At 37.1% G+C, this 23,033-nt stretch overlaps 3 protein-coding genes and 1 long non-coding RNA gene across 5 annotated transcripts; 2 read left to right on the top strand and 2 right to left on the bottom strand.

The window, feature by feature from the left end:
• Positions 1-255: 255 nt before the first annotated feature.
• On the bottom strand, positions 256-2,037 carry LOC116290184 (uncharacterized). Its single transcript, XR_004196413.1, has 2 exons — positions 1,909-2,037; positions 256-1,801 (listed from the first exon to the last, which is right to left on the bottom strand). It is a non-coding gene; the product is annotated as an uncharacterized LOC116290184 (long non-coding RNA).
• LOC116290183 (pre-B-cell leukemia transcription factor 1) lies at positions 793-12,665 on the top strand. Of its 2 annotated transcripts, none has more exons than XM_089024714.1 (10): positions 793-1,272; positions 1,448-1,521; positions 8,652-8,878; positions 8,961-9,151; positions 9,428-9,563; positions 10,074-10,260; positions 10,603-10,760; positions 10,996-11,118; positions 11,228-11,276; positions 11,652-12,665. In XM_089024714.1, exons 1-10 carry the CDS (start codon positions 1,082-1,084, stop codon positions 11,669-11,671), a joined length of 1,356 nt encoding a protein of 451 aa, XP_088880840.1. In that variant the 5' UTR covers positions 793-1,081; the 3' UTR covers positions 11,672-12,665. The 2 variants fall into 2 exon arrangements, with proteins under 2 accessions (XP_088880840.1, XP_031553047.1); XM_031697187.2 differs by having other exon boundaries at positions 11,225-11,276.
• On the bottom strand, positions 4,069-7,856 carry LOC148904899 (uncharacterized). The gene is made up of 2 exons (XM_089024715.1): positions 6,588-7,856; positions 4,069-4,878 (listed from the first exon to the last, which is right to left on the bottom strand). The coding sequence occupies exon 1, from the start codon at positions 7,700-7,702 to the stop codon at positions 6,605-6,607; it is 1,098 nt and encodes a 365-aa protein (XP_088880841.1). The 5' UTR covers positions 7,703-7,856; the 3' UTR covers positions 4,069-4,878; positions 6,588-6,604.
• Positions 12,666-13,652: 987 nt separating the features above from the next.
• Positions 13,653-23,033, top strand: LOC116290189 (GTPase-activating protein and VPS9 domain-containing protein 1). The gene is made up of 15 exons (XM_031697193.2): positions 13,653-14,659; positions 16,463-16,594; positions 16,718-17,158; positions 17,236-17,437; positions 17,719-17,949; positions 18,061-18,879; positions 19,646-19,877; positions 19,973-20,113; positions 20,345-20,479; positions 20,638-20,770; positions 20,941-21,007; positions 21,088-21,202; positions 21,280-21,352; positions 21,473-21,538; positions 21,686-23,033. The coding sequence occupies exons 1-15, from the start codon at positions 13,661-13,663 to the stop codon at positions 21,959-21,961; spliced, it is 4,062 nt and encodes a 1,353-aa protein (XP_031553053.2). The 5' UTR covers positions 13,653-13,660; the 3' UTR covers positions 21,962-23,033.

Raw genomic sequence — 23,033 nt, 5'->3', positions numbered from 1 at the left:
GCAGCGAAAAATAAATGAAATTGATATTAATAATAAAGAGAAAGCTAGATAAACTGGTAATTTCTAAATTACAGATTCTTAATTAATTTTTTTTTTATCATGTATTTTTCGCTTGGCAATTTTCTGGCCGGGATAGCTAACGTGATATTTCACGTTTTTAATCCGATTATTAGACATAAGAATCACCTTTTATCCCAGATAAACCCAAAACTAGAAATGAATATTACTAGATTTTTACAATATTTCAAAAAGCTGTTCATTTGTCAAGGAGTTTATTCACAAAAATTAGCGCTGGTTTGCCTTGTTCAGACGTTCGAATAAGATGTTTTTGTTGCTTAAGAAAAAGAGCATTAGACTGTCTCGCCATTTCACATATTAAGAACTTCAAAATTGTCATTTTAAGTCCAAAATTGTGACGAAAATGAGAGACAAGCCGAAGGGCAGTATATTTGTTTTTCTTGTTTTTTTCACCGCCTTCACTTATCACTTTGCCTTTGTCTTGACCCATCATCCAACACCTGGTGTCTGTTACTATGACAACCAAAATGAATATTGACGCATTGTCTCAAAAGTGTCCGCCATCTTGGAAATGTTGAATTATGTTTTATGGCTTCGTTTGTTCTCTATGAGTTCATTATAAAATTTATTCCCAGTATTTAATCTGGCTTAAATTCTCTTGAAGCTATTTCAATCGACAGAAGTTTGATAACGGGTGATTTATGCTATCTTGTTTGTAAATTTATTGGAAGTTGGATATGCTAATGAAGAATACGAGCTGTCAATCAATCTGAACCCACGCGGAAAATATTGACACGTCGTTGCTTAAAACACAAGTTGAGTGGCAGCTCGAGAACACGACCGCCAACCGCGCGTAACACTCTTTCACAAAAAACGTAACAGCTATCCCGAAGGACATAAACATCACTAACTCTATTCAGCTGGGGAAACCTGTTTCTAAGTAATACTTTGAATTTAAGAGTGCCAAAGGCGGCCTAGCGTCTCGTTTTGATCGACCAAATTCGAGCACCGTGAGACGACATCTTGGATTGTTTGCCGAAGGAAGACGGAGCTAAGAGGTTCTATGGAAGGAAATGATAGATTGATGCATACTTCTGCCCCGATGCCAGTGAATTCTGTATCGATGATGCATGGCCAACAGGGAGCTGAGATGAAACAAACCGAGGAATTAGACGGACGTAAGCAAGATATTGGCGATATTTTGCAGCAAATTATGAGCATCACAGATCAGTCATTGGACGAAGCACAAGCCAAGTAAGTGCACGAGTCAACTGTGAAATCGAACACCGTTTGCTGTTCGAATAATCGAGGCATCAAGTTTGAGTCACGGTGACAAGAAATCGTTCATTCTTCTGATTGTGTATACTATTAGCTGTCCAGAAGTCCATGCTTTATGTTAATGTATTGTTTTCTCAACACATTCACATAGGAAACATGCTTTGAACTGCCATCGCTTGAAGCCCGCCCTTTTCAATGTTCTCTGTGAGATCAAGGAAAAGACAGGTAAGCTTCTTCACGTTCACTCAATTAAAATCGTAGCTTCAACGCTTATCCCGATCAAGTGGCTTTGCTATCAGTTTTGTGGTCGTAGCATAGGTAAATCCGCCCCGTGGACGTTCTTCATTCAAACGTTGCTTGTGTGGCGAGCGGTTTACGATTTCTCTTGCCCTATGATCCCGCCTAATTTTGGATGAAATTTTCACTTACGTTCTGAAGTCTGATGTCGGTTTTCGCTTCTGCGATCTGACGTTCTTTTGATAGTATTTCCGTCTAGTATTGGCACCTACAACAAAGTACGTACCAGAGCAAGTTATAAACATTTTGAACGGGAAATCATGCAGGGCTACGGGTATAACATGTATATAGTTGATCGAGTGAATGCTCATATACCTTGGCATCAGAGAAGACAGATTGATTGTCTATATCACTGTATTTTTTATTTAAAATAATATCTTAGCGGTCAATCTTTAATCCTTAGAAGGACAAGTTAAATCGTTGACAGAATTCGATGGCGTCTAGTACATAAGGATCACAAACGTGTTTTTGAGAATTTGACACACAATGGGTAATACTAGTTGTGTTTATTCTTTGTTGAAAACAAAAGACCACATTTCGTTTTAAAAATCACTCCTCTTTCAGTCAAAACTTCTGAATTTCTTAATTATTCTTTAATTCAGGTGTAATGAAAGCGTCAAAATAGAGCCTACAACAAAAGAATTGTTTTTGATTATTGTTGTAGTTGCCCTTTGAAGAAAAACTGGAACTATTCTGCCTAAATATTTCTTATTTATTTGATCTTTGCTTTTTACTTTTACTGTTACATATTTATTATATGTTTTAATACAGGAGCAATGCCGTTTTTCCATGGATCTTGAATACAAGAAGTAATGTTTTAAATGACAAAAAGCAGTTTGAGAAAGAAAGCATTTAAGCTATTTGGTTACATGTAGCAAGCATGCTCTAACTGGTAGTTTTTGTTACAATGAAATCAAGGTTGTTTTTGCGAAGCTCCACTTGAAAAACTTCGTTTATCAAATGTTTTATCACGAGATGTCTTTCTACACCCAAACCAATCAGCTGCATTCATCGACAGCTTGTAGTCCTTTCTCATTCAACTCTAGAAAAAAGTTTCTAATGAGAAAAATCACTTATGAGGTTAAGGGATATTGGCTCTGTCATTGGTTGGTTTTATTTCCAAAAGATTGATAGCCTTTTGACTACATCAGACCATAATTCACTCAAACAGTTCATTAAGGGCCTTGTCACGACAATGAGAATGAGAAGAAAATTAGTTTGAGAGCTTGGCTTCGTTTTGTGTTTCTTTTTCGATTGGAGAGTCAATTAGAAGTATGATTAAGTTGAGCTCTATTCCAATAAAAAGAAGTTTATGGATCCTGTATGGTATTTGTTCAGCTGTTCTTGTTGAGGTGTGTTGGATGCTCACTATTTGCTTTGATCTGTTGAAAATAACTTCATTTGTAAAACACATTAAATTACACTATGATAATCTCAGATGGGATTAAAAAGAAAACTTTACATCATCTTATTCTTCACTTTTATGACATTGTTTTAGGAAAACGTTTTTAATTCACAAGTAGATTAAGAAAAGATTATCCCAATGACTTTCCTTTAACAGCTATTTATTTTTGCACTCTTGTCTCTCGAGTACAGATAGAACAAAAAATATTAATATTTTTCGAAAAAGAATGTTTTATTGGCTTTCGTGATGGCCTTAATCAAGACTAACATGCTGAAGTGGCGTTCAGTGGCCTCTGAAAATTCAAAAATTAAACGAGACTTACCTGTAAGGTGAAGTTTGATTGGAATTCTACGAGTCATTGGTCGGGAGTGTGGGAGTTACGTGAGAGAGCGCACGAACCCGGGAGATCAATATTCAACTGCGAGTAATCATGCAAATAGATCAAGGGTGGGTATAAAAGCATAGAAAACTATATGGGTGGGCACGTAACTCCCACACTCCCGACCAATGACTCGTAGAATTCAAATCAAACTTCACCTTACAGGTAAGTCTCGTTTAATTTTTGAATTCTACTTCATCATTGGTCATTGGTCGGTGGGAGTCACGTGAGACTTTAAAGCTGCATGATTATGAGCTCAACACCATGCAACCACAATAATAACTGTATAACAGACAAATATTTATTTGTGTGAATCACAAACTTTAAGTAATTCATTGCCAAAGTTTTCAGTATTAACAACAGGCATATTGTAGAACTTTTGAAAAGTGTTTTCACTGGACCATCCTGCACTTTTCATAATAGTCTCAAGAGATATGTGTCCTGCCTTAGCACCTGAAGTAGCTGCAGCCCTAGTGCTATGAGCACTAAACACACTTGTATTAACTCCAGCCTTGCCTAACACATACTTTATGCAGCGGCTGATTGTATCAGCTGAGGCAGGCTGGTGTGGCTTTTGATAAGTTATTAGCAGCTGATCCTTGTTTGGCTGTCTTAAACCACTTGTTCTCTTGAGATATTCAAACATGTAGGTAACTACGCACAGGCGATTGTCTGGTTGGTAGCCAAGGAACTCAACTGTGGAGAGATGCCTTCCAGGTCTGGATGTTTTTAGCAATGTTTTAAGTACAAATATGCACTTGTCAGAGGTTAAGTGCATGTCAGACACTGTCAATGAATGTAACGTTTGGCGTCTCTGCCCTGATAGTAGTGCCATTAACATAACTAACTTGTGGGTCAAGTCTTTCAACGTGAGAGTTTCAGGGGGATGTAAAGTCCTCAAATAGTCCATAACATGTTTTACATCCCAGGTTCTAGAATATTTAGGAAGAGATGGCCTGCATTCAAATACCCCTTTCAGTAGTCTGCAGACTAATGGGTGGCTTCCAAAACTATTGTGCCCAGTTGTCTGTATGCAGGTAGACAAGGCGCTCCTTGCAGTGTTAACTGCACTATATCCCATGCCTGAGTCATATAACTCTGCAAGGAAATTTACCCCATCCTCTACAGATGCTGAAAATGGATCAATTTTCCTTTTATGACAGTACTCTTTCCATCGATCAATGTATGGACTGTACTGCTTTTTAGTGCCATTTCGCCATGATGACATGACCAATGAGGTAGCTTTTTCTGATAGTCCTTGACCTTTGAAATGTTCCCTGATACATGACATAGGAGCAACACCAGTTTTCCCTGTAGTGGGTGGGTTATAGTTGGTTGACTGGGTTGGAAGAGCATCCCTATTTTCCTGGGAAGTTCCAGTAGGTCTTGAATTAGCATTCTCATAACAGTTGGCCACCAAGGTTGAGTTGGCCACTTGGGAATCAATATTAGACCTGTTGCCTTCTCTTCCTGAATTTTCTGAAGAACAGTTGCCATAAGGCTGAAAGGAGGGAAAGCATAAAATAAATAGGACTGCCATGATAAGCTAAAAGCATCTATTGCAAATGCTTCCGGATCAGGTTGGTAAGCTACAAACGGTTTTAGTTTGTAATTTAAACGCGAAGCAAAAAGATCAATGGTGGGCTTCACATTCAATTTATTTAATGCATCCTTGAATATCTTTGGGTCTAATGCCCATTCAGTCCCATTATTGACATTTCTAGAGTGCCAGTCAGCCATTACATTCATCTTTCCTGGGATGTGAGCAGTAGACAGCCACACATTGTTCTCAACACACCAGTCCCAAATACAGCGGGCTAAGTTATTACATGCCTTTGAATGACTAGTGCCCATGTGGGCTAATGTTGTTACAGCTGTCATGTTATCGATCATAACTCTAACGTGTTTGCCCATAATATGGTCCCGAAATGCTTTCAGGGCAAAGAATACTGCTAGCATTTCTAGTCCGTTTATATGATAGGAGGCTTCGGATGGACCCCATCCGCCCTTAGCTGATAGAGTGCCCATGACTGCCCCCCATCCTAGCATGGATGCATCAGTATGAATAACAATATCTGGCTCTCCATGCTGAACAATATTGTATGCACTACTCACAGAGTCTCGCCACCACCTTATATCTGCTAAGGCAGCTTCCGACAATGTCATGGAAATATCAAATTTTCCTTTTGCATGCTTCAAAGCATCAGTTTTTTCCATATCAATGCTTCTAAAGTGCAAGGGTCCCCACATGACTCCTGGGAAACTAGCAGTCATACGTCCTAGGAGTGAGGACACTTCTCTTATAGAAGGATTGCTGCTAGCTAGTATATTTTTGCATGCATCCTTGAGTTTGTTTGATTTTTCCTGAGTGAGGTAAACTTTCATTTCTAAAGAATCAAGGACGAAACCCAGGTAAGTGATTCTCTGTGAGGGCACAAGTGTTGACTTTTCCGGGTGAATTATAAACCCTAATGAGTCAAACAATTTTATTGTGGCAAGAACATTTCAAATACAGTCCTCAAAGTCCTCACCTTGGAGGTACGAATCATCTATGTAAGATGATGACAAATGACCAGACTGTCTTAAGGTGGCATAAACCGGCTTCAGTAATTTTGTAAACTTTCTTGGACAAAATGCAAGACCATTTGGGAAACATGTAAACTTATAAAGATTCCCTGACCATATGAACTTTAGGTATTTTTGGTCACTTTCTGCTATACTAACTGAGTAGTATGCATCTTTTAAGTCCACCGAAGCCATATAACAATTCGGTCTCATCATACTTATGGCTGATTTGAGGGTGTCCATTTTAAAATGCTTGTACTCAACATGCATGTTGAGCCGCTTCAGGTTTAGGATTAACCTGTGAGAGCCATCTTTTTTCGGCCTGGTGAATATAGGTGACAGATATTGTCCCTTCTCATTCCCCGTGGGTAATATAACACCCTTTTTTATGAGTTTACATATTTCAAGGTCTATGATTTTGACCTCTGAATTTTTCACAGACTGTCCCGGGGTTTTTCCCTGGGTGGGCATTGAATTAAATTCAATATGCTGGCCTCTGACCATTGACAATATTTCAGAGTCTGAAGTTATTTCCTTCCAATTTTCTAGGTAGGATACCAGCCTGCCAGCCTTAAAACAGTCTGCTTTTGCAGTGAAATAATCTTTTAGAGCAGGCATAAGCGACATAAAATTATTTTCATTTACCTGTGTTGTCAGGTTAATCATTGAGAGGGTGTCTTTTTGTCCCACTGCTTCTTCTGGCTGTTGAAGTGGGGATTCCTTCTCCCCCTCTGGCCTAAAAAAGGCCTCTTGCCTCTATTGTTATTGCCAGATTTATCTTGGTGGCGGTTTGAGCCGCCTCCAGCCGCCAGGTTACTTATTTGGTTTGAGGCCTTGATGCTGCTCAGTTGAGATTGCAGTTCGTCACCAAACAGCATCCCAGTAATTGGGATGTGGGGAGCACACAGGGTGCTATAATTTTTGTTTAAACAGGGTCTGATTAAGTCCCTTCTATGTTGAGACAGACTGAGATTATCATGGCCTAGGAGTGCTATGGCATCAGTGTTTAAGGTCAGCAACTCCTCCAACTTCAGCGTGGTGGGATCAGCAACGGCTGTCATTATCTTACTGACTGAGGCAGTCAAGATAGCTCCCACTTTCGTGAGTGTTTTTTGGGTACTGGCAACGCGGAGGTCCCTTCTTCTGGCCAAGTGGTCGAGTTTATCCCATATTTCAGGGTTAACTGTAGGGACGATAAGCTTGTCACAGTTTGACGGGCGGGCGTATTTGTCAAGCTTGTCTTTAAGTTTTGTGTCGCCAAGTTTGGTCGAGAAACGCTTATTGACAAATTCCGCCAGTTTATCCGACACAGCGTCTGTAGTTTTTTCTTCTGTGTCATAATCTTGTGAAATTGTGCCCAAAAAACTAGTCGAGGGGTCCTCGATTTGGTTTTTCTGGCTGTTTTCTTGACTTGCCTTTGCAGTCCGTTGTTGTGTACGAGATGCTTGAAGCAACTTGACTGAGTCATCCGAGTCGGATTCCTCCTCACTAAGATTTCTATCACTTAGCTCAGCATCTTGAGTAACAGCTTCTTTTCGCTTTTTTGCTTTTGACGATGCAGCCGAGTCGGCCTGCATCCGCTTAAGAGTATTTCCCATTGAGGAAATATTTCCCGCCATGGCGGCCATTGTTTGGTTTAGGCTCGCCAAGGTGGCAGTGAGCGAGTCGCTCGGATTATCTTGCTTTCGTGAATCAGAATTTTCTTCATCATCAGCTAGGAGGTTTTCCTCTTCGTCTTCGCGTGTTCCTTTAGGTTCCATTCTTCAAAGTCTACTTCTTTAAGGCTTTAAGAGGTATAAATCGACGCATCAATAACAAACACAGTAGATCTCCCAAGGATCACACACAAATTGATCTCCCGGGTTCGTGCGCTCTCTCACGTGACTCCCACCGACCAATGACCAATGATGAAGTAGAATTTAGAAGACAACCTACAATCTGCATCTTTTGTCTTTTGAAGATGTTTTTTCTCTCTATTTTATTTCTTGTTTCTTTGTCATTTTTTAATAGTCAACCTTGGTTGATAGTGACTTGACTCATTTAAATCAGAAAATGGGTAGTCTGTACTAGCAGTATTACTTTAGCAGTGCATACAATATAGGGTAATAATATAATCTTTATTTACTTGATAATGATGAAAATATATCCAGTAGTGCAGAGAACAAAACAGAAGCACAATTGTCATTGTCATGTTAATTTAATTTCTTTGTAAATATCTTCATGTTTAACTTTATTTCTATTAAGCCCAAAGGTTGGCTTAGGGACTTAACATACATAACTTGTGGTTAGAAATATTTTATGGTATCTTTTCTTAAATACTGAGTATAAAACTAGAAGATATTTTGATTACAAAATACAAAGAAATGTATGGAGCAACGTTATAGTGTTGAGTGTATGACATCACAGACTCCTATAAAAATTCTTTAAGATACAATACTTCCCATCTGAATATCAAGAAAACATTTTAACCAGTGATTATTAGAACTTTAAGGGTTATTCCAGTAAAGTTTCAGCTGAATTAAAATATGGATAATTTTTTTTTCTATTCCCCATTTAAAGAATTTCCTTGTAAAAATTCATAATTTATTTGTTATTGGAGTAACTTTTGATCTTGCATCATTGTTTCATGAGTTATTTAGTAATCTTTTTGTTGGGTCGAAAAAAGCCACTTTATTAATGAAGTTAATCAATTTGTCTTGTTCTAAACAGTGTTGAGTATTCGTGGGTCACAAGAAGATGAGCCACCAGATCCACAACTCATGCGACTGGACAACATGCTGTTGGCAGAGGGTGTTGCTGGTCCAGAGAAGGGTGGGGCAGCTGCAGCAGCTGCTGCCGCAGGAGTACATGAGAACCAATCAGAACATTCTGAATATAGGAACAAACTAAACCAAATAAGACAGATATACCATACTGAACTGGAAAAATATGAACAGGTAATAATATAAACATTTGTTCACCTAAATAATGCTTTTTGTGGTTGCTAACTTCAGTCTTCTATTTATTCATAAATTTTAGGCTTGCAGTGAGTTTACTACACATGTCATGAATTTACTACGGGAGCAATCACGTACCCGTCCTATATCACCCAAGGAAATTGAAAGAATGGTTGGAATCATACATCGCAAATTTAGTGCAATACAAATGCAGCTTAAGCAAAGTACATGTGAGGCTGTTATGATTCTTAGATCAAGGTTTTTAGATGCAAGGTATGAGGAGTTTTTATTCTGTTTTAACTCTCCATTTATAAATGAAAGATCTTATTGTGGAAATCCCATTAATACTTGAACTATGTTTCCATATGGTGGTTTTAGCTTTTTAAAATCAATATGTTTTTTATTAACATGTATAAATCATGTCTGAAAGCACTTTTCTTGTATCCCTCTGAAACAATCATATAAACATAATACATTAAGCCTTCCAGACAATAAATCTTAAGGATGCTATTATGTAACAACTAACAGTGTGATAATGCTTTGATGTAGGAGAAAAAGACGAAACTTTAGCAAACAGGCAACAGAGATCCTAAACGAATATTTTTATTCGCATTTGAGTAATCCATACCCAAGTGAAGAAGCAAAAGAAGAATTGGCACGGAAGTGTAATATCAGTGTTGCACAGGTTAGTGTTAGAGTAAAACCAATCATCAATGGTATCAGACCTTGAAACAACCTTTAGACTAAACTGAGATTGCTGAGACACAGATCTAATTTGAATTTAGTGTTTTGGTTTTCCTGGGGGAAGAAAATGGGAAAACCTGGGGAAAACTCAAATCAAGGGACAGAAATTTAATTATTTAAATTCTTCCTTTCTAAAATACTTCATTATCAGACCTAAAAACCAAATTGACAGTGTTAAATTTAGGTGATTGAATGATTGCATTACCAGTACTTAAGTTATCTCTTGAAATAGATACACAGCCATATGGATATTTTGAGGGATGTAAGTTAGAAAGCTGTTATTGTGTTTCTCTCTTGGAATAAAGTATTGTATTGTCTGAATTCGCTTTATATATTGTATCTAGAATAATGGAATTGTTCATTAATTGTGAAGTAATGACCAATGATTCCTGTCTGGCTTAAAGAAAAATGAAAAAGATTGTTGCTAAGACAGTAAATATTTATTTTCCAGATATCTAATTGGTTTGGTAATAAACGTATTCGATACAAGAAAAATATTGGTAAAGCTCAAGAAGAAGCAAGCCTATATGCTGCTAAATCTTCACAAGCAGTGGCAAGACCACCCAGTCAGGGGGGGCAGCCTCAACCAGCTGGTAATGGACCCACTGGACCAGCTGGTGTTCCTTCCTCTACTCAAGGTTTGTCTTTTTATTGTTTCAGTATCATTACCTAAATATTTTCAAACTTTCTTGGGATTTTGTTTTGTTGTTACTCTTGGCGCTGCAGTTACTCAAAAGAAAAAGGTCAAAGACGTAATAAACAAAAAATACAATAAACGAGGACCACTGGTGCAAAAGAGCTTTGGAAGCCTGTATATTGAATAGCCCCATAAAAGTTCACACAAAAAAAAAAGCCAAAAAAGCTGTCTTAAGTTGAATCCTTGATGTGTAAGAGCTTTGTCACACAACATACAATATAATACGATATCTAGTTGATATTAGATGATTTTGTATGTATCTTTTGATATTTATCTTCCGTAGGGGGATTTGCCATGAGCTCACCAGGGATGTCACCAACATCACAGCCTCAGATGTCACAGCAGCCAGGAGAGATGTACATGACAGGTGTGCAGATGAATGGTGGAATGGGTTCTGAGTACCAAGGGGGGTCAGCAGTCGGAGCCAATGTACAATCACAGGTAAGCTAATGACTGTAAATGTGCATACATACATTGTTACTAGGAGGAGAGAATAATGGATGACAAATTAGTCAAAGATTAAAAGTCTAGGAATCCTAAAACCCTACTCAACTTCTAATCCCTTCTGAGACAGGGCATCTTGTTTGCCCGCCCACTCCCGGTTCAGTATGGAATTACTGTTTCTTAACTATTGAAGAAGTGCTTTACCTTATCTGCATATTCATTTCCTCTGTAGGTGCCAGGCTTAAGACATGTCATGTCGCAGGCAGCATCAGCATATGATCCAAGTGGTGGACACATGCAAGGTCATGGACAGCAGCAGCAACAGTTGTATCATGACCCACACCATATGCACCAGGTTAGGTTTAGTCACTTCACTGGCTAACAATCTTTCAATTTTAATTTTCTTAATCTAACTTCCCTCAAATAATATGTAGTATTTCTCACAATTTCTTTGCTTTCAGCAGGCTGGAAGCCAAGGTGTAGGCAATAAAGGAGGACCAGATGGAAACAGAGGTAACCTTCCATTATTAATTTAAGGCACTGGAATTTCAAAATTTGTTGGAGGGAGAAAGTGCATATAGTTTAAATTCAATATGAATCTCAGGGGGAATCTCACAAGTGCCTTGCTATGATCATGACAGCACTTGCTGTATCCAAGCTTTTTCACTGAATGAGCAGTGATCTTGCAAACTGCATAACTAGGTCAGAATTCATCAATTCCATACTCTGATTGTGCTTTATGTTCTTTACCATGAGAGAAGCAATATGATTTCCAAAATGTTGCAAAAAAAGTTGGCTGAATTTTCTGTGGAACTTCTTTTTTTGTTGAAGTATACTGATTTTTTGAACCAGTTATAATATTTTATTGTGCTCTAATTCTTTCTAAAGGTCAAGAAGGTGAAACCTAGGCTTCTTGGAAATATAGGATCATGAGAAGATAAGGAACTAGCTGTTAGTGGATTAACCTACATGAATCCTGCAAGATTATGAATCTTACTACTTTGAGAAAGTCAAATGGCTCATTGATGTCATGGGAGATAAGTTGACACAGGATGATTTGATTTGCTTTGCCACTGAAAAGAAAATATGATGTAAAAAAGGAAATTAGAACAATAGCTAGATATTAAGTACATACATTTTGTTTTATTTTGTTTAAGATTCATTCATAGCAGTGCTGATCTATTATGAGAAATCAATTGCTTTGTGAATTCTTATATGTAATGGTGAGTTTAACACTGTTACATAAAGAAAAAATGACATTGTCATAGATGCATAGAGATCTTGGGATTAATTCAACTATCTTTTAGACTAATGAGACCTTACATAAGAGTTAATCAAGCAATAATTAGAAATACCAGGAAACCCTGGGATATCAGGTCTTTATAGCCTTTTAACGTTATTGCTGATCAGTTTTAAAAGGGATTTCAAGGCATATACAACCTGTCTTCACACTGCCTGCATATAGATATTTGCTGTACATTTTATAAACTTTTAGTTCATTATATCAATGCATCTCTGGCTGAAGTATTGCTGGCTGAGTGCAATCAGTGTCAATGCAAAGCCAAGATATTCAACATAAAAACAGACAAAAAAGGTTTGGGTATTGACGCATACATACATCTAGCACATTTTTCAGTATACAAGTCCTTAATTAATAAAAGAGCATATATATAATTAGATATAATTAATATTTTACAACTGTTGTAGTTTAAGACAGATGCGTATAAATAAAAAGAATGAAAGTGAAAGAATGCAACATTTTAATAACTTGATTGTGGAGGTTTCCTTGTATTTTTCTTTTAAGTCCAGATGTTTAGTTAAATATTAATTTTATCGATCACAATATAGAAATAATAAATTGTAACTGCGATAGAAAAAATTAAAAAACTGTATTTTTTATTATTCGTTGTCGTTTTTTCTCCCCCCAAAAATGTGGATTTATGTTAACAGACTTAAGCAGTTTTTGTAGCATGAAAAACTGACCTAAAGTCTTGGTACCGTCCTACTTGTAACATCGTTGTGCAGTATGCGTCATGAACCTAGCTAATAGTGCGCGTATGGATGGGAGGACCGTATAATCGTAACTGGTCAGGTCAAAAGCTTCAGCATAGTAAAATTTTATGCTTGATTTTCTTACTTTTTTGGCCACACACTAAAGGATCTTACCATTTATTAAGAAAAAATAACAAATAGACATCAGTTTTTTGTGTCTGTCGAGTCTGTCCTCTTATTGAAGATAAATTGCGTCATCACATTGTCAAAGTAGTGTGGATCCACGCGGCGTCCACGAGGCGCAGCCGAGTGGATACGTATACAAATTTGACAATGTGATGACGAAATTTATTGTCAATAAGAGGACAGACACAAATAACTTGTGTCAATTTGTTTTTTTACAATCACAAAAACGATAAAAACTTCTCATTTTTAGTGATCAAAACAACCAACGGAAAGAGCGCGCGCTCGTTGACGTCAGCTTTATCTGTCTGTCCTCTTATTGATGATAAAAAATAACCAATTAGCGCGCGAGAAATTTGTAAATTATTGTAAAAGTGGCATAAAGAATGAATCGGAATAACGTGAAATGAAATAAAGTGTCCACGTCACGAATAAATATTTACTAGAAATCTTTTACCTCTAAGGTTGTTTCAGTTTCCTACTTCCTAATTGCTTTAACACAGTTAAATGAAGATATGAAATAAACCTTCTACGAAAGTGATAAACAATGACACACTACGGAAAGATTACGGAAGTATAAGCACAGGGAAGTATCCCGTTATCCAATCATAGTGGTTGTAAGATATTTGTACTATTCAGTAATAGTCATGGTACATGATCGCTGATTGGTTGTAAGGAGTGATTTCAAAAGAATACTCCCCAGGGACAAGTAGCATTACAAGATGGCGGCCTCGACTAAACTGGACGGTCGTCTATGGCTTCTACAAGAAAGATTAAAACAGGAACATCTCTTTGTTTCTAGGGAAAAGGAATCTATACAGCATATGAATACAGAAATTCAGTCAACATGTGAAAAATTGTTCCATCTTTCGTGGATAGCCGGACAACAGTGGAGGAATTTGCAGAGGTTACAAGCCAACCCATCGAAGGCCAGCCAAGCAAACAGTTTGCTAGAGAATGCTAAGTTTCTTGATTCCTACAAAGCCTTTGGACATCTTGAATCAAAGTATGGAGAGTTTCTTAAGGGATTGAGAGAAAATCCGCGGCTCTTGGCATCTACTTTAGCCTTTGTTGATAGAATCAAAGTCAACATCGACATTAGACAAGTTGTTCGTCTTGTGCTCAACTCTCTATATGGAAACTGTCTTTTACCGGAAGATGAGAATTATGTACTTATGTTGATGAAGTCTTTAATGGAATTTCAGATCTTAAAGAGTGAAGATCCTTTAACATTCTTTAGGAGCCCCAAGAACTGGTCTTTTACAGTCATGTTTAGTGTTATGATAGAGGGCTTGTTTTCTGCCAAACTATACCTCACCGCTGCTCTTCACACACAAATACTTCAGATTCTAGCCAAAGATTCACAACTACAATCGCATCTGCCATTTTCTTGTACTAAATTTGTACAAAGCTTAGAGGAAAAACTGTACTGTTTTCCACCAAGCCTAAGATGGCTTGTATGTCAATTATTTAACGTTTTAAGATCAAGTATGATTAGTGAAAGGCAAGCAAAGGCAATGGTTTCGGAACTAATTTTCAACTATCTTATTTGTCCTGCAATAATCAACCCAGAACCTTACGGGATCAACTCGGATATGCAAGTTAGTAAAACTGCAAGATTAAACCTGCAGCAAATTAGTTCTTTGTTGTGTAAGAGTTGTACAGCCCCCTGGCAGGATAATGTGGTTCCAACAGGTGACATCTTCAACAGCATTGATTTGGTAAGTGTTTGAATGTCGTACTATAAATTGGCCTCCCTTGTTTCTCAGATTCGTCAAAAAATTAGTTACAGTTATTTATTCTTAATTCAAGACTATAAGTATTAACATTTAAAAGTGCTAACATATTATTACAATCCAATTTATTTACAAAGAAAATCTACATCGGTCATTTCCCACACAGAAGTGTTCGGCTTCGGCAGTTCAGCTAAATTAGTATTTTTTATGACTTCTAACAGTCGTTCCACACATAATAAGGATTAGTTTTCCCTTTGTTTCTAATTATAATGATTTACAATGACACCGAAGTTGATTTACTTCCTGGTTTTTGTTGATTTCCTCATCGAATAGTTGCATAATTTCTATCATCATAGTGAATATATATTTTCTAATTCTTTTGATATTTTTTTTGTGTCAATCGAAATTACTACAAATATAAAAGTACAATGAACTGGTACAAGGTGTGATATTTCATCAGCTACAGCATAAAGATTTTTAACATTCTTTCATTGAACTGTCAGCTATAATGTATGAGTCAATTCCAAAGGTTCCCATTCCCCCCCCCCCCCCCTCCCGCTGGGCAACCCCCCAGGCTTTGACTTTTTTGGAAAAAATTGGTCAAATTCCCCACCATGTGGCCCAACAAAATCATCAAATGCCCCACCGTTCAGGCTCCACTAAGTGGTCAAATGCCCACCCCTCCAGTCCAATGAATCTCTAATTTTACCTAAAATGTACAAAACTGAGCCTGTATACATCCACCAAGTTTCATGCTAAGTACCTTTTTTATCATTTATAGCTTTAATTTTATAAGAATCGAGACTTGAAATCTTTGCCGACTTTGGAATTAGCGTAAACACATTTATTGTTTTGGACTCCAAAAACTTATCTTCATCTACTCGTTCTGTACTGTCATCCACATTGAAAAGTTTTGCTTCTTTTTCTTCTTAATTCCAAGCTTTTCTCTCGATGTTTCTCAAAGAAGCGACAAGTATAAGATTGTATTTTGAAACCAAATATTTGTACAGTGGCGATTCGATTTCAATGAGATCGTAATCAATTTGAAGTTCAACCTTTCTTTTGAAAAGAGTGCGCAAAGGAATCCACCAAAAAAGCTTTTCTAACTTCTCTTGTGCCATCCCAGATTTTAAATAAAGGTATTTTTTTGTAAATTCACAGATGAACCAGAGTCCTCTAAGCACGATCCAAGCGTATAATTTTGCAATACGCTAATTTATTCAAATTAGATTAGGGCCGCTATATTTAGTCAAAAGTCAAATGCCGTTTGGACATATATTCAGTGTCAAATTCCCCACTCTATGGAACTTGGCTATGGTCAAATGCCTGGGTTATGCCCGGGGGGGGAGGTGGGAACCTTTGGAATTGGCTCATACATAACCCCTTGCATCTCATTATCTTTGACTTTAATCTATCAAAGCACCATCAAAGCATGACTCAACATCTGAAAATATCCCTTGATTACAAAACAAAGACTTTCAGATTTAAATCTAGGTTAATTTTCCTCAAGTCTGCATATTGTAATAACATATCAAGGAAATTCCTAATCCTTTCCTCTAAGTGTTTTGGTTAGTCTTCCTGCTAACTATTCTCTTCTCATTAAGCAAGTCCTGCATCAATGGTTTCAACTATCAATCATAGACAGGATGTTTCTTGCTGATGCTGTATTGTATAGAAATAACTTTAGAAATTGTTCAATTATTTATTGTATTTAATTTGAAAGCTATGCAGCAAGAAAGTTGAATAGATAGTTCATTTATTTTTAATTTTGTCTATCATATTTTTCAGGGAAGTATAGCTTCTTTTGTAGATGCAATTTTGGAAGGAGCAGATGAGGTAAATGATTTTCCAGAGCAGCAGACATTACCAGGGCTGTGTAGAACTTCTATACTTATCACTGAGAATGAAATGAAAGTTTTGGTAAGTAAATCAATGTAAAAACTCTCAGATCAAATCAGTGCCATAACAAGACTAGCAAATTTTGTAAGATGGTTTTCTTAGAGTAAGCATTATAATGGTAGTGTTGATTTGTCCTGTTTGTAGATTGCATTCATGAGAATGGTTTGCTCATGGGAAAGTGACACAGGCTTCCCACATCATAAAGAACTACAAGAACTACTAGAATTGCTTCCTTTTGATGCAGAAACACCACCATTGAAACAACAACTATCAGCAACAATTGCCACACAGTCGTCTCCTTCTGCAAGTCCTAAAATTCCTCATAAAGGTCGTACCAGGTTTCCATGGAAAAAACATCACAGACCCATACCTGAAATGCCTTCCTTTGATGATGATGAAGACAGCCCAAAGAAAGCAGCAACAACATTACTTACATCTGCTATGCCTGAAGTGACCAAGGCACAGAAATACCAGCAAGAATGTAATAAAAGATTGGGGGATCTGTACCAAGAGAACGAAGATGTTCTTGTTGTTTGTCTGGGTTATTCATCTATTGAGTCTCCAGGAATGCTCTCAGAGGAAAAGGTTTGTTTATGTATTCCATTCTTTACCAGTGTTTGCTTCACACGATTAACTATTTACTTTCTACATATTTTTCTCAGGTTCTGGGTATAGAGAAACCAAAAATAAAGGAAAACAAGAAGTCACAGCCTAGTGGCTCCCAACCATTCAGGTCAAGGTCCAGCTCTAACAAGTTCACAAAACTGTTTCATGAAATGTCAATTGAAAAAGACTTGAACGAGAAAGGTTCAACAAGTGCTGACAATGAGATTGAATCAAGTGGTGATTATCACTTAGAGACAAGTAAGACTTACAGTAGTTGTTGGTTCTAGATTTCTAGATGCAGGTGTAGGTGTGGAAAGAGAGATACTAGTCAAGAGAGCTTGGCTTTGTGGATTACTGTCTATTGTTAAATATCTTACACAGGCAACCCAGTCAGGCTAATGTCAACCCACCATAAGCCCATCTTGTTTGTTGTTCTAGTTTTGCTGTAGTATTGGCATAGGTTGTAGCATCCATTGATGGCAAACAATAATTACTCACAAGCACAGACTTGGCATTAATTTTATTCCTGTTATTAATAGTTGTAGGTTCTCCTTCAGTAAGTAAAGTAGATGAAACAGAAGAAAACATTCTTATGATGAGAACACATGAACCACAGAAAGTAGATCTTGTGCAGGACACAACGCATTTTCCAACCAATCCATTTCATGGCAGAGACAATGGTCCTGATGTAGTAGAAAGTGGTTCACAGAATTCTGCTGGTGTAAAACAGGCTGAGGTGGATCTACTCATAGACTTTTCATCTGATCCAGGTATCAAACAAGAATCATGAATCTTTTAATCCCTCATACTGTACCTTGATCCATGATTTTATTGCATCCAGGCCCCTGACTGTTTTTCTTTCTCTTCATATCATATTTTAGCTCGTTTTTCACCTGAGACAAGCCCTGATACTAACGTACACACTGGAAGTATCATAGATGCACCATTATCCCCAGATATACCAGAACCAGAACTCACTCGATCCTCTTTTACTATATCATCACGTAGCAGCACCATCAGCAGTGGCAGCAGTGCACGTGACAGTACCTTTAGTAACTTTTCCAGTCTTAGTAGTGGCACAAGAGATAGTACAGTAGATAGTGGATTTATGGATATACCCGAGGAAAATGACAACAAAGACAATCGAAATAGCTTTGGGAATAACCTGTTTAATCAGAACATTATGGGGGATACAAGTACAGATGACCGCAGGAGTGTGATTAGTACCTTGAGTAGAGACAGCTATAGCAGTGGGACAGTGGTGGAAGCTGGAGAAGAAGCATACAGATCTAATAGGGATAGTCAAGTAAGTACATTGAGTGAAGATTACCTTGGGGAAGTTCAGAGAAGTGGGTCTTCTAGCACTCCAGAAGATGAATTGGATTTGAAGGAAACCAAGAAGCATAGTAAGGCAAAGGCACTTAAGAAGAAAATGGGTAAGAGAGCACAGACTCTAGGCTTCATTGACAAGAAAAACAAAGATAGACGCAAATCCTTGCCTGAATCTGATTTAAGCAGCAAAAGTGAAAGAAAGAACAAAGGACTAATAACACGGTTCCGTAAAGGAGGAGGGAGCCGAACAAAGCAGAGTGGAGCACGAGTTTATCGACAGATTGATGATAACACTATGTCTCTGTTTGGTATGTTACCAACCATTCCTCTTGGACAGTTTGAAGCTGCTGATGAAAAAACCCCAAAAGGTTTGTGTCAATTTTCTTCTCACCTTATAACTTGGGGCATATTTTCAAACTGAGCACATGCACTCGTTACTAATTACAAGCTTGCTAGGTGCAGCATTTGAATATATAACAAAAAACACAACAAATAGGCAGCCTATTTACAAAACCCCTTAGAGATGATTGGGAGGCTTGAGCTGGTTGGTCCCCTTTTTAGCCATGCCCAAGTTTCTTCCATCATCTCTGGAGAATATCTGCTAAAAGAAGGTGAATTTTTCTCAGTATCAATGTTATGGTTACTCAGTTATCTTGCATATTAAAGAAACTATAAAGATTGATAACAATTTAATAGTTATTTGTAGAAAGACCATGACATTTTGACTGCAACCTGCTAGTCTTCATCAGGGAATGGTGTATCATTTATTACTATTTACACAATGAATGATATTGTAAATATGTAAATATGTATAAAATACTGTTCATGATATTGTAAAGAATATTTTCAATTAGTTTTATCTATTTTTTCATTCCAGTTTTTAAATCAACTTATAATTCTAAATTTTGTTTTGTTTTATTTATCTTCTGAAATAACTATAATATGTATAATATATATCATTTCAATCATAATCAATGATACATGACCACACCAGCAGAGCAGTAATATCAATATCATGTCTAAATAAATATTATTATTATTATTATTATTATTGTCAATTCAATTTAACAATTAATGGTAGTAATGGTAATGGTTAAAAGTTCTAGAAAATGACTGATGTCTGTCTGTCTGTAGATATCATTCAAGGTCTGATGGATAAGTACAAAGAAGTAGCAGCCATGAAAGCCTTAGAAGATTTCTGTGAAGACAAAGGTGGTGAAGGAGAGAATGACGAGGAAGAGGACGATGTCTGGGATGAAGCAGCTCGACTGAATGACACCAAGAGAAAGCTAAGACTTGTTCTTTGCCAAGCTGACTTTAGAAACCTCCCTTGGCTGATGTCTAAAGACCGGGTTATCTCTGCCAGGTACTAACTAAATACTAGTCTTTGGAAGTCTAATGAATCATATGCAATGTTATGGATAGATTTATATAGTTTAATTCCCATGTTTGAATCAATAGCACTCCTTTGAAGGGCCAAAGTGAAGAACTAATGACCTTTCTCCATGTGCAACTGGCAGAGGCCATCAATCTACAGGACCGTTCACTTGTAGCTCAGCTACATGAGACTATACGAAGTGTCACATATTTATCCAAAGACAGGTTAGTAAACCGTATTCTTACAGTATAAGGCTACTGCAGTTCTTAGTGTTCTCTGGAGAAACAAAAACAAAGACTTACAAGTCTACCCATGGGTGTGAAGTTGCTGTATTGCTAGGGCTAATGCTCTCGTTTTTTGGTGTCCCTACCTCAGTCCTGTAATAATTTATATATATATTGATTCAATCATATTGTCTGTAATATTGATGCTATAACCTACCTTCTATCTTACAGTTGTACGAATATATTGAGTTTGATGGAGAAGGAGTATCAAGGCCGCATGCCGTACCTTGCATATTTAACTCGTTCACGGCAAACATTGCTGACAACACAGTGTCATTTGGAACGATTAATTGAGAGAGTACAAAAGTAAGACATTAATACACAATATATATGTCTTTCATTAGTTACTTATGTTTGCCTTACCATCTCTCTTTTCACGATTTGTATGTGATGTGGTAATTGATGTTGGTCTGTTACAAGCAGCATGGCCAATACTGTACCATTGTCTCACGTTCACTTTTTAGGAATGCGATGATATGCAAGAAGTGCTTCTCTTCAAACTGCATCACCTTGTTTTTGGAGGAACGAGAGAAGGAGATAAATACATTTATCAAAGACTTTAGAAGCACAGACGTTTGTCCAACAGTTGACGAAAAGGTAGATATTTAATGATTATGATGAGGGTCATGGTCAATTATGATGGTGATGTTGATGACATGAAGATTATGATAATGCTGATGATTTAATTGAGATATCTGGTGTAAGAATATTGTTGATAATGAATCAATCATTCTAATGTGTCAAGTGCTTTCTTGTTTCTCTTTTAGTCCAAATTTCTGGATGAGTTTTTGGACAAACTGTATACAGATCTTGAAAGAGACGAAGCTTGGTTGGGTAAGAAATTCATCTCTTTCAAACAAAGAAGAATTCTACTTTTCTCATTTCTTTCTACAACAACATTTGTTTTTATTTAGGAGCTTCAGACGATCAGATAGAGAAAGGCTGTACTGCGATAGAGCGTGACATAATGGCGCGTGTTTATAATGACGCATTTTATCCCCATGGAGGAATAGACATGGAGCGAGACAAGTAAGTGTTATGTGAGTGTAAGAGATGATGTAAATATTATGTTTTGAATATTTATTCTTTCTCTTCATTATTAACAGAGCATTTACAAAACACGTTGAACAACTACAAGGAGTGGTTGGTGTTAACCATAAAGCAATTCGAATCCCTAAGGTACGAAACTCTTTGCTATTTTCCTATTAGTGGGCTACCTGTGTCCACAAATGGCCGAGAGGAGTCTAGCAGAAAGAAGGAAAGATATGAACTAACATGAAGTGTTTTTTTCTTTTCCAGATGTACCGTAAAGAGGCACCATGGCCTTCAGCACAGCAAGAACTCAAGAATATTAATGCTTACAAGGTATTTAAAACGTATTGGGTAGAGTTAAGCAACAATAAGAATATTAATGCCAACAAGGTATTTAAAACGTATCAACAACTACCTTTCATAGCTATTTTTCTATGCCGTCGATTTTTTTGTAATAGGAATAATTGTCTTTATCAACAGACGCCCAAAGACAAACTGAAATGTGTCCAGCGGTGTTGCTTCACAATCATGAACCTACTGAACATGGCAAGCGCGTCCAATTCATGTGATCCCGCAGGCGCTGATGAGTTTGTCCCAGCATTAGTATGCGTCCTCATCCAAGCTAATCCACCCAGCCTTCTTTCAACCATGCAATATGTCAGCAATTTTTATGAGCAGCGGTTATTGGGAGAGGAAGCCTGGAGCTGGATGCAGCTCTGTGCTGCTATTGAGTATACTAAGACTATACAAGTATAAAAGGTTCTGGGTATTAGATATAGTGTAAATATGGGAAGTCCTGGGTACCAGATTCAGTATGAGTATGAGGGGTCCTGGGTTCTAGATATAGTGTAATTATGGGAAGTCCTGGGTACCAGATTCAGTATGAGTATGAGGGGTCCTGGGTTCTAGATGGAGTGTAAGTATGAGGGGTACTTGGTTCTAGATGGAATGTAAGTATGAGGGGTCCTGGGTTCTAGATGGAGTGTAAGTATGAGGGGTACTGGGTTCTAGATGGAGTGTAAGTATGAGGGGTACTGTACTGAATCAAAAGAAATACTTTATTAAGAAAAAAATTAAGATTTTTTATCTCCAGCACTAGGGTTTTTGTCAGGTCAATCTTTCATGTTTGCTAAGTATTTTTGAGGAAATGCCCTCAAAGCTTTTAATCTGCAATACTATCTGCATTTCATTCTCTATTCGTGTAGAATTCTTTATTAACTTTAATATTAAAAGATAATCTAAGAACTAAAATATAATTATTTCAAATTAGAGAGTCTGGTGTTTGAGGGAAAAGAAAGTCAAACTATAGAAAAGGAGTTAGCTGGGGAGTCTGAAATAGTAAATAAATAAGCAAGAATAAGATCCCTACATCTAGTGTTTACCAGACAAGACCATATAGGTTTAAATATATCAATATAGAAATTATTAAAAAGTATTGCGCGGTAATTTAAAAAAAATAAAAATGTTATTTTAGTCATAAGATAACTGTTGTAAATATCACGTTCTGATTGGTTGGGAGCAAGTGCTTTGTGAGAGCACTCTGCACGTCTGCGCACTTTCTGTTGTCGGTGTCTCGTGTCAAAATTATCCATTACAGATGACATTCTCTTGGAAATCGTTCTCTTATGATAAACATTTTAAAATATTTACATATGAAAGAATAAACTTCGAACAGTGGCATCACATGGTCTGAAATGTGCACAACACTGTGGCGGATTTAGGGGGGGTTCATTGGATGTAAATGAAACCCCCCCACCGGCTGGTACCTTGGATTTTTTATATTTTTTTAAATAAATAAATAAACAAATAAATAAAAGAATGGTACTAA

This window comes from Actinia tenebrosa, unplaced genomic scaffold, assembly GCF_029948245.1.
Source record: "Actinia tenebrosa isolate PJP-AT-01 unplaced genomic scaffold, QUT_ActTen_1.0 PGA_scaffold9__36_contigs__length_13948895, whole genome shotgun sequence".
Lineage (NCBI taxonomy): Eukaryota > Metazoa > Cnidaria > Anthozoa > Actiniaria > Actiniidae > Actinia > Actinia tenebrosa.
Note: the sequence above shows the minus strand (reverse complement) of the source record. Positions and strands in the feature narration are given on the sequence as shown.

What these genes read in the sequence shown, in the direction of transcription:
- LOC116290189 (XM_031697193.2), top strand. Translation starts at nt 13,661, where the DNA reads ATGGCGGCCTCGACTAAACTGGACGGTCGTCTATGGCTTCTACAAGAA. An exon ending in AGAATGAAATGAAAGTTTTG is followed by an intron (nt 16,595 to 16,717) that starts GTAAGTAAATCA and finishes TCCTGTTTGTAG; the next exon opens with ATTGCATTCATGAGAATGGT. An exon ending in AGAATATTAATGCTTACAAG is followed by an intron (nt 21,539 to 21,685) that starts GTATTTAAAACG and finishes CTTTATCAACAG; the next exon opens with ACGCCCAAAGACAAACTGAA.
- LOC116290183 (XM_031697187.2), top strand. Translation starts at nt 1,082, where the DNA reads ATGGAAGGAAATGATAGATTGATGCATACTTCTGCCCCGATGCCAGTG. An exon ending in TGAGATCAAGGAAAAGACAG is followed by an intron (nt 1,522 to 8,651) that starts GTAAGCTTCTTC and finishes TGTTCTAAACAG; the next exon opens with TGTTGAGTATTCGTGGGTCA. An exon ending in GAGCCAATGTACAATCACAG is followed by an intron (nt 10,761 to 10,995) that starts GTAAGCTAATGA and finishes TTTCCTCTGTAG; the next exon opens with GTGCCAGGCTTAAGACATGT.
- LOC148904899 (XM_089024715.1), bottom strand. Translation starts at nt 7,702, where the DNA reads ATGGAACCTAAAGGAACACGCGAAGACGAAGAGGAAAACCTCCTAGCT.